Raw genomic sequence first — 11,357 nt, 5'->3', positions numbered from 1 at the left:
AAAAGTTTTTTTTTTTTTTTTTTTTTTTTGTACTAAAGGAAGTAAGTAAGTTCTGTATAAAGATTTTAATCAGCCCCACCCATCCTTGGAAGTATGTACAGTTTGTCCTGGATAAGATTAGCAACGTGTCTGACTGTATGTGTGGCTCATCAATTTAGTTGAATGTATTTTGTTTTTTTGTGTTAAGGCTTCTACAAAAGTGACTTGTATTGTTTCAGGAAATTAATGTTTTATGTTGGGCTCTTTTGTTTACTGGTTTAGCTAGATGGAGTAATTTATCTGATAAACTTTACACAGTGACAGCTAGGGACCTGAGTATGCAAACTCCTGTGTCTGCTGACTTACGAGTGGCCTTAAACAAGTTATGTGTCCCCTCTATGCATCAGTTTCCTGTAGATGGAAATTGGAGAGGTGTATTCATCTTAAAAGCTTGGTGAGGATTTCTTAGCCATTTCTGCAAGGGGATATATACATTCTAAGTTGCCTTTACTTGTTTGCATTTTCTCTATGACCCATTAAGGGGGGAAGATAGTATTTCTGGAAATGAGAATTTCAGCTAAAGTATTGTTCTGAATAGAACACCGTCCCAGGCTGTGTAAATGTTGACCCCATCAGTATTTGCAACAAAAAAAGCCCCTAGTCTTACATATGCATGTCAGAAAACTGAATTAAATACATTATCTATCTTTGAACTGCTGTTAAACACAGCATGTGCTCAGTAATGGAAACCAACCAGGCAGTTGTTGATTTAAATGCAGCTACCACCAAAAATGACTATAAAGTACATGACCCATATTGGACAAACATGCTGATGGGAACCTACCACAAGAAGGTTAGTGTAGCCCAACTGAACAAGATAAATGGTAGTGCCCATTGAGTGCATTCCCCTTCAGCACCAACTCTTTTTCAAGTCATGGTGAGCCTTTATTGAATGCAGTCTGACTTTGCTTTCACTCCCACCACAGCTGATCTGTGGCTTTTCCATTTCCATTGATTCTTGTTTCTTCACCAGCCTTAAGTGTCTGGCAAATGTCACCAAACAGGGCCCCAAACAGATCGGCCAAAATCCCTCTGTTGTTTCAGCCTGTCCCGTATGATTAGTGTAGCCCCCCACCCTCCACAAGGTGAAGGTGGACCAGGTTGCCCTATGCCTTATCTGCATATGTATTTTTGGAGGATCCCAGGACTTGTGACAAGAACACTTGGTTCATGCTTTAGACTCTAGTGAGGCCTAGCACAATGGACTATATGGTGAATCATGAGCTTTTGGCTTTGGGCTAGTATCATGCATTGCTTGTTCTACATATAAGCAGGTGTCAAATGCTACTTAAGTGTGTTTTATGGAGTACCTGTGCTAAAACTAGCAGCAGTTTCAGAAAAGGTAAGATGTATCAATTCTGGATGAAATAAGTGTATGGGTAATGTATGCAAATTACTACAGCTATGGTTATTTCAAGGTCCGTTATTTCAAATTTGTTCCTTACTTCTATGTGCTCATGGAGAGTAGGGTCTGACAAGAAGGGGAAGGGGAAGGAGTTGCAAGGAAAAGAAGATAGAGGGACAGGGCAAGGGGGTTTCTGACTCCCCAGCCAATATTTTCCCTGCTGTAGCAGTGTGACAGACTTCAAGACAAACTTCTTATAATTAGATTGTATACCTGGAAAATTGTATAAAACTTATCAATTGTCCATATATAGAATTTAATTATTGGGGAATCATCTTATAATCAGGGCCATCTTTATACTTGAGTAAATATGGTATATCCCAATTTGAGTTGTCAAATGTTGCTAAATATCTTTTCCTGCAAGCATCCTGCTGAGATCCACAGGTCATCACTACCACAGTGATGTAAGCAATATGCCTAACAGGAAATGACCAGTGTCAGAACTGTGCTGTCTGCATTCTTCCTAAAGGCTTTGTAACACAAACATAAACACGAATGCTGTGCTGTGCTGACTTTTTTTTATGTTCATCAGCATCAGACTTCATAAACAGTACTTGCAAGTCAACAAAGACGCACGTAGATGCTGTTTGGGCTACTTGAAGTTAGTGCATTAAATGTTTGACTAATTAAGTCTCAGCCTGTCGTCTTTTTTTTTTTATTTATAGGCATTTCTTCTGCATGCCTCTTGTATTAAAACTTGAATTTATTTATTTATTTATTTATTTATTTTTGCATCACCCTTGCATGTCCCCATATTGGTAAAAGTGCAAGGAAGTTATAGGTAAAAAAAAGTCCTAACAACTGGTGACGTGTCCGAAGAGTAGCATTTAAAAGCCGTTTTGTCATGGACTATTCAACACATTACCTTCTGAGATATATGAAATAGATCTGATCTATATGGAAGGTGAATGCAAGACTCGGTGTCTTGTCATTAGTTCTTAGTTTGGTTGTTCAAGGAGAGACATCAATGAGCATGGAATATTATTAACAGGATCATCCAGGGTTTGGTTCTGAAATCCGTGCTGCTTAATATACATACTGGTGATCTAGATCAGTGGTTCTCAACCTTTTAGACTCAGGTTACCCCTCTATGCAGCTCATTAGATCTAAGCCACCACTTTGAAAATGCCAGCTCTTAATTTTCACCCATTCTTGCCTACAGAAAAATAATAGAACAAGTTTTCTGTTGGAAAGAACTCAGACCACAACAGGTCAGAATTATTTGAACGTTATGAATTCCTGTGCGAAATCTTTTGGTTTATCGTTTATCAGGTTTACACAGCTAACAGTGTGTGGCATCTCACACGTGACTACAGCACCCTGGCTGAGAATCACTTATTTAGATGATAACTTTTACAGTGTTTTACTAGTAAAGTTTGCAGATGATCCAAAGATTGGTACATAGTAAATAACGAAAAGGGGTTACTGATACCAGGGTGTTCTGAATCCCCTTGGTTAAATGGTTATATGGGTTATAACAAAACGTGTTAATGCAGCCAAATGCCAGGTATTACATCTAGGAACTGGGGCCGTGTGTAAACAGAATGAGAGGCATGTGTGCACAACACTTTAAAGTGGGCTAAGTGCTTTTACACCGCTTTAACTGTCTTGGTGTTTGCACGCCTCAGGGATGTATTGCACATTAATTCCAGCTGCTGTAGGAAATTCAGTGGTGTAATGCACCTTAAACGACTTGGGGTGCAGCAAACTACAACTCCTTCGAGCTGCCCCTACAGCCATGGAGCGAAGCACTAGACTCCATGCAGCTCCACAGCTCTGCAGGAAGCCCGTGCAGGCAGCCTGACAGCAGTCCAGGAAAAGCAGTGAGCCTGATCGCTTTCGCTCCCAACCCCCGGAGCCTGCCTGCCTGAGCTGCACAGGGGCCTGGTGCTTCCCTCTGCAGCTGTGGTGACCTCTGGGACCACCCAAGTCAGGTGCTGCCTAGGGGGGAGCCTCCACTGCCACGGAGGGAAGCATGCCCCGCCACCCTCCACAGCCCTGGGACTGCTCTGCCTGCCAGCAGCTTGCTCTCCCCTGCCTGCTGGAGAGGCAGGTAAGTCAGCAGGGTGACGGGGGTTTAATCAACCTAAATTGAAGCAGTATTTTTTAAAACCCACTGCTTCAATTTAGGGCCCCCATTTTGTCTACACACGCCCTCAGCAAGCAGGTTACACCTACAGGATGCATTAGAAATCAGCAAATCCAAGAAGCACTTGTGCGTCATTGTAGTTAATGGCAGCTCTTAGTCAAATGCTCTGATGAAAAGAGCTAATATCATCTTTTGATTTATAAAAAGGAGAATATCAGGAAGAAATAAAGAAGCAATTTTGCCTCTGCATATTATTAGTAAGATTGCACTTTGAAGATTGTCAAGTTCTGGTCCACATGTGAAGGTGTGGAATTACTAAAGCTGTTTTAAGGGAGGGCCACAAAAATGAGGCATGCTAGGAAAACAAGCCTCAGTTTGTTCAACTTGCTGAAGAAAAGGTCCATAAGAGGTGCTTAAAGGTGATAACAGCGTAATTGTTTACTTACCTACTGGGAAAAGCAATATTACTGTTTTAAAGTGAAAGCAAGTCACCTGGGTATCAGTAGTCAACCCAGAGGGTGAAATCTACCTGTGTTTTACATGGCTAAATAACAAAGTCTTCACTTTCAACATTTTACCGTATGATATGAAAAATAGTTTAATATGCATTCAACTGTTCTGTTCTTGTAAGTTCCTTTGTGCTCTCAGCTTTTCTTATAAATAGTATGGAAATCAAAACATAAAATGGAAGTAGCTGTTTCCAATTTCAATTTTAATCTTTTTCAGGTGGAAAGACATGACATGAATACCCTGAGTTTGCCTGTTAATATTCGTCGTGGGGGTTCAGACACCAACCTCAACTTTGATGTACCTGATGGGGTCTTAGAATTTCACAAAGTCAAACTAAGTGCAGATAGCTTGAAACAAAAAATCCTGAAAGTTACCGAGCAGATTAAAATTGAACAAACAGGCCGTGATGGAAATGTGGCTGAATATTTAAAATTGGTGAACAGTGCAGACAAGCAACAAGCTGGACGTATTAAACAAGTCTTTGAGAAAAAGAACCAGAAGTCTGCCCACTCCATTGCCCAGCTCCAGAAGAAATTGGAACAGTATCACAAAAAGCTCAAAGACATTGAACAAAATGGATCCTCCAAGAGTACCAAGGATATTTCCAAAGACAGTCTGAAAGATATACAGCACTCGTTAAAAGATGTCCACGGCAAATCTCGTACTACCGGTCATGGAGCTGAGGGCAGCAAATCAGGTGTGCCAGGGGTGTCCCTGACGCCTCCAGTGTTTGTTTTTAACAAATCTAGAGAGTTTGCAAACTTGATCAGAAATAAATTTGGTAGTGCTGATAATATTGCCCACCTCAAAAGCACCTTGGATGAATTTCGGCCAGAAACTAGTTCTAGGGCCTATGGTGGTAGTGCCACTATTGTGCCTAAAACTAAATATATTAGCGATGATGAATGCTCGAGTGGGACATCTGGCTCTGCAGATAGCAATGGGAACCCTTCCTTTGGGCCTGGTGGATCAGGCACTCTGGGCAACCAAGGAAAGCTTTCTATGATCTTGGAGGAACTGAGAGAAATAAAGGAGACGCAATCCCAATTAGCTGAAGATATAGAGAACTTAAAAACACAGTTTAAAAGAGACTATGGTTTTATCTCTCAGACGCTGCAAGAGGAAAGATACAGGTATTTTCTTTTTCATGCTTTCTTGAAATGGCTTTTGCGTGGTTATATGAAGTGATTCAGAATCATATGAATGCAAATATATGCTTTAAGAGAATTAGTGAGCTTGAATGTGTTGTTTGTAAAAATGAATAAAAAAAATAAAAATTAACTTCCCTTTTTGGTCTCAGTAATAAGTATTGGCTACAAAAATGCTGTTTCTTTTTGTTAACCTAAAATACATTTGTAACAATAATACTTCAAGTTGATAGATGGGACAGTTATATTCATTTAGTTAAGGCTTTTCTAGAAAGTTTTAATCTGCCTCTTGCTTTACTGGCATAATGTATCATATGAATATTGCATACAGTTGTTGCCATTGCTGTCATAGTCAAAGGAAAGGTTTTGATTTATTTCCATTTAGAACCTGATAAACAATCTGTGATGTAATAGAGCTACTTCTACAATTAACAGTGCATTCTTATTCCCAAGTCATTTCCTGCAGTTTGGCATTATGAATGTTCACAAGCCCATAGTTACCCAATGCAATTTTGAGAGACAGTGCAATAAACTATGGCAATATGTCACTTTAAATGCTTTAACAAAACATCCTCTTATGGCCCTAAACTACTTGGAAATTTAACCTTTTAACATCCATTATGGGCAATGATGTACGTTCTGCATAAAATCCAGACCTGGAGCAAAACACTTAGACACAAACCAAGATTGTTTTTTAGTATTTTTCCCCCAAGGTAAACAGTGAATTTTGGACATCTCCATTTTTTAAACTGTAGCATGAGATGCACTTGATTCTTTAGAAAGCACTAATCACCTGAACTCTTAAATTTTGTGCTTCTTGGGTGTTAGATTGGATATCAGTCACCCTTTAAAATCTTGGCCAAGTAAAATGTATCCAAATATCAAATGTCATATTAATTGCGAAAATGAGCATTTTGGTTAACGAGATGCATGTTGTCTTTGTAAATAGGAAAAAAACCCATTAGTATAAAACACAGTATTTATTAAAAAATCCCTTGTTTTACTGTTCTCAAAGTGAAGGGAAGGCAGGTTATTTTAGATGGAGGTGAGGGAAAAATATATAAAAGCCACTACAATGAATTTCAGTCCGAGATGTGAACGCATGAATGGGGTACAGTTATTTAAATGATATTTTCTGTTATACCACCAACATATTTGCAAATAACTTTTAGGGTGTTGAGTTAAATGGGTGCATGGATGTTTTACTTTCACTGATTTTCATTGCAAATCAAAGTGGTGGTGGTTTGGCATAAGAGTATAGAATAATCAAATAAAGATTATAGCTTTTTAAAGTGCACGTCTCTTCAAAAGATGTAACCACACTTGTATAGGAGATAATTTAGATTTGATTTTTTTTCCTGAAAAGGTATGAACGATTGGAAGACCAGCTAAATGATCTGACTGACCTCCATCAGCATGAAACAGCAAACTTGAAACAAGAGCTAGCTAGCATAGAAGAGAAGGTGGCTTATCAGGCCTATGAGCGGTCACGAGATGTTCAGGTATTTTTATGACTGAACTTGCTAGCTATTCTACAAACTCCTGCATTTAAATAATTTTACACATTTGCATTTAAATTTAAGGAATGTTATTAAAGAGTTAGACCCTTTTTTAAAAAATTTGTGTAGGGTAACATTATGGCCACTTTCAATTTATGGTGAAGATCTCACTTCAGTGAAACCAGAGGGGCTGGTGTGGTATTGGTGCTAAGGCACAGGGTTGACAGCCCAGAGGTCACAAGTTCAAGGCCATAGCAGAAGTGCTCATGGTGCAGCCTGTCAGATTCTAATGAGTCTCCAAATTCTGCTAAATATCTTGTCTCAAAAACATGAAAAAAGAAGGAACAGAAACTTACTCCTTGTTAGCAGAGGAGTAAGTAATCCCCAGGTCATATACTAAATATTCTGAAATGCAAGAATTTTGCTTCTTTCTCAGTCTGCCTCATTGCAAACGTGGCATTTTTCTCCATTAGCTTGCTAATGATGCCTAAAGCCCTTCCAAAATGTATTAATGTTGTGTGACATTTTATTATAATTTGAGTTTATAGTACCAGAACTGGGTAGTTTTTAAAAAGAAAAATTGACTGAGATCCCAAATCAATTATAGAATACATTTGAAGCTATGTCAAGATGTAAGACTTTTTTGTGATATCTCTTCTTGGACTTTTTTGAGCATCAGGTGTCCCTTCCTTTGGTCTGAAGGAGAAACAGCTGTGTAGCTATAGGAATTATAAATATATTTTAGATAGAAACTCATAAAGTTTCCATCCTACTGAGACTCCTTTTTACCCCGTGTTTCTCCTGCAACAGTTGTTGTCCTTGTTCTTCCATGAATTACTGAGAGGAAACTGCATTCCTGATACTGCTTTAGGGGTATAGGTTGTAGCCATGTTGTTCTAAGGACTTAGGCAGACAAGGTTCTTTGGGTAAATCCAACCTCTTTTATTAGACCAACTTAAATAGTTGGGAAAATTCTTCTTTCCAAGCTTTTTGGGTACAATTACCCTTCTTCAGGCTAAGGAAGCGTCTGCGGTTGATCCGACTAACTGCAGATGCTTCCTCAGCCTGATGAAGGGTATTTGTACCTGAAAGCTTGCAAAGAAGAATTTTCCCAACCATTTAAGTTGGTCTAATAAAAGAGGTAGGATTTAGCCAAAAAACCTTGTCTGCCTGATACTGCTTTATGCATTTATGAAGTGAAAAATCTTCCAGCTAACTGATGAAAGACATTAATCTTTAACATCATTATTTTATTACTAGTAATATAAAGTGGCACATGGACAGACCTAATTATTACTTTGGCTAAGCATTTGGGAGTGTTTTTATTAGAAGATCTTTAGATCACCTGGAAAACAAAAAAAAGAGAGAGCTGAGGTGCATCTCATCAGCTTTGTTTAGAAAAAAATATGAGGTGGTATATGTCATGTTGAAAAAATAAATTCAGTTAGGGATGGGGAATTTTCTATTTTAAAATTGAAATTTAATTGAAAAATGAAATGATTTCACCTCTGGAAATTGCACAATAATTTTAACTGAAAAAATAGCATAGTCTAAGTATAATCAGCTAGATATTCAACATGGGGCATTTAGAATCATAGAAATGTAGTATTAGAAGGCACTTAAGGAGTTCATCGGCTCAAGCCCTCTTTCCTTTCCAAAGATTAATGGAAAACCTGAAGTATTCGCTACTGATTTTCCCCCCCGCAAAACAATAAATTGTGTATTTTGATTACTACTACAAAAAATGAAGAAGTTTAGATATTGAACTATAATGATAGCAATCAGACAGCAAAATATTTCTGCATTTTGTGTCAAGAAAATATTAATGGAACCATCTCCTCCTTTTTCAGTCAATATCATGATATTCAAAGTGATAGCATCCCTAGCTATAATGAAAAATGTTTGGCTGAGCACTGTTCAGTGCGACTCTTCAGATATGTATGCTTACAATGTATTTAAGTCATGGATTAATGAGCCCTGAAAAGGAAAGCGCAATCTCTTGCTGAGAACACAGTCCCAGGACTATACAATAGGTGGCTTTCAAGAGGGTGAAAGTGAGTTTAGACCAGAATAGAGATGCAAACCTAATGGTCCACACTGCACAACAGACTTAATTGGTGTCACAGCAAACCAGTACCCTCCTAATGTTTTCTGTAGCATATGCAAAGAAAGTTACTTTGGTGCGGGCTTAATACAGTGAAGTTACCGTGGCAACAGCTTACCCAGTTCTTCAGTTCATCAGTATATTCAGGAAACATGAGCCATCATGAATGTTAAAACTGAGATTTTTCTCCAGCACAAAAGATGGAAATATGCTTTTGCTAGCATCGTTGAGGGAGATTATACTTCAACAGACAATGGTGTATACATTTTTAACGTTTATTTGTGCAGTTTTGTTTAGGTAATTCATACATTACACTTTATCTCATCTGAGAGGTGGTTCAGTATCTAAATGAGAAAATGTTTTGTGTGGAAATGCAGCTGCCCCTGAATCTTATTTTCCTTTGTCTCTAGGAAGCCTTGGAATCATGCCAGACCCGGGTTTCTAAGCTGGAACTCCATCAGCAAGAACAGCAAGCACTGCAGTCGGAGACTGTTAATGCCAAAGTACTCCTGGGAAAATGTATAAATGTAATCCTGGCCTTCATGGCAGTCATATTAGTGTGCGTCTCAACTATTGCAAAGTTCATAGCGCCTATGATGAAGAGCCGTTTCCATATTGTTTGCACTTTCTTTGCAGTGACTCTACTTGCAATATTTTGTAAAAACTGGGATCACATTATCTGTGCCATAGAAAGGATGATCATACCAAGATGAATCTGTTAGCCTGGATGTTCTATTTTAAAAAAAAAATGCTGTATGCATACAAGTTACCAACTTTTTTTTTTTAACTTCTCAGTTTAAATGTGATGACTGGATGAAGGCTTTGAAGAAGAGACCCTAGGGTGTAAATATTCTGTGGCAATCAGTTGCCTGTTCAGTCCTACTGTGTGTAGTTGGACAAACTGATTATGAACTACTCTCTCTCATAAGTCATTTGCCTTAAATCTGACCAGTTTCCCCACTTTGCAAATCGGCATATGTCTAAGGTGCAGTGCTCTTAGGTCAGAGCAACCTAAGGTGTAATGTGTCTTATTGACTGGCTGGAGGGGAAGCAGTAGTTTGGGAGGGATAGCTCAGTATAGCCAGTACAAACTTGCCTCATCCCCGTTAGATAGATTCAATTGTCTAACTTCCCTTGTGAATTTTGCTGGAATGCACCCTGTATTATATGGCATTTGGAAATACTATAAAGTGTGGCTGGTATTTCCTGATGCTCACTGATTAAAAATCTGTGAATTAGAAACTGGGAGGTGGTTTTATTACTTGTTAGCACTATGGCGTGATGTTCCTGACACTGGGTAACTTTACGCAGAAGGTTCATTCTTAAAATGTTACACTTGCCCAACACTTTTTTTACAATTGGTGCATCATGTCACATTTAACAATAAAACTGCTGGTGATGGTGCCATGTTGAATTAAATCTCTCTTGTGTTCATTTTGAACATTGCAGCCTACAGAGAGAAGGTGCATACAGAAAGGCAGTTGTATAACCTTTGGTTGGCACTTAGTTGATAGGTTCTCTGGAGGATTATAAAATAGATAACACTGGGCCTCTAACTGGAGTGAGGAAATAGTTGGAGGAAATGGAATGATGTGGGGGTTTTTCCAGGCTGGAATAAGGAATATGGAGGAACCTCAGGAACAGGGAAGCATTTGGGAGTAGATTAAATTTTCTTATACAGTAGAGTTGCTGTGCAATCTCTGTTTTAAGAAACATTCTCAGAAGCTACGTGTTGGGCAACATGCATTATGAGGCAGGTTGTTTAAATGAATTACTCTTGTTTGATCTAGAAGTTACATAAAGTTGTTTTCCTTGAAATCTTCCTGTTGCCTGGATAACCAGACATGATGTGTAACGCAAGATATGAAATTAAAAAAAAAATCTCCTCCATACACGTAAGCTCAGAAACTTGATAGTGTCTCTGGTTATTTAATATTACATTAGCCTTGTGTTTACTTGGGTTGCAGGTTAGTTATGCCTGAGTTTTACTTAAGTGCAATAGCTGATATACAAATCCCTTGAAGTCAATATACTGAGAAAAAGGGAAAAAACACTTTTTATCCCTTCACCATCACTGGATCTACAGTCAATCTAGTGGTTTTGAGCGCTGAAGGAAAAACTTTGGAGAGCCAAATTTTAAAAGTTATTAAAGGAATTCTGGTAATGTGTTCAAAGTCTTGGAGCACAGGAGTGAGGAAAGATTGTTTCTAAGTTGCTGCAGAGACAGGAAACTGATCAAATACGACACTCCTATATTATCCTAACTTGGCCCTGCTCAATCTTCCAGGGGAAGGTGGGCACAAAAAAAACACCCTTGCTGATCGTGGTATAACCTTCTAAACTCCAAATGTAGTAGTTGGTTTTAACCTTGTAAATAAAAGCAAGAATCACCATATATGCATTCAGCTCCATTTATTTTCCATTTCACCACTGGTTTCCACATAATTATTCTTCTCTCATCTGTGTTCCTTTTCAGTTCAGTGAGATGCTTATTCCGTTTTTTTTAAAGTTCTGATTTAGATACTGTATGTACATTAAAAATTCATCTCCACCCATTTTCAGG

The 11,357-nt window shown here is 38.4% G+C and overlaps 1 protein-coding gene across 1 annotated transcript; it reads left to right on the top strand.

Moving 5' to 3' along the window:
• Positions 1 to 2,632: 2,632 nt before the first annotated feature.
• On the top strand, positions 2,633 to 10,702 carry TMCC3 (transmembrane and coiled-coil domain family 3). The gene is made up of 4 exons (XM_019514873.1): positions 2,633 to 2,655; positions 4,260 to 5,176; positions 6,558 to 6,693; positions 9,205 to 10,702. The coding sequence occupies exons 2-4, from the start codon at positions 4,275 to 4,277 to the stop codon at positions 9,505 to 9,507; spliced, it is 1,341 nt and encodes a 446-aa protein (XP_019370418.1). The 5' UTR covers positions 2,633 to 2,655; positions 4,260 to 4,274; the 3' UTR covers positions 9,508 to 10,702.
• Positions 10,703 to 11,357: the final 655 nt, after the last annotated feature.

The sequence above is a fragment of the Gavialis gangeticus genome, unplaced genomic scaffold (genome assembly GCF_001723915.1).
Source record: "Gavialis gangeticus isolate Ggan-Ray unplaced genomic scaffold, GavGan_comp1, whole genome shotgun sequence".
NCBI lineage: Eukaryota > Metazoa > Chordata > Crocodylia > Gavialidae > Gavialis > Gavialis gangeticus.
This window is presented reverse-complemented; position numbering and strand designations above follow the sequence as displayed.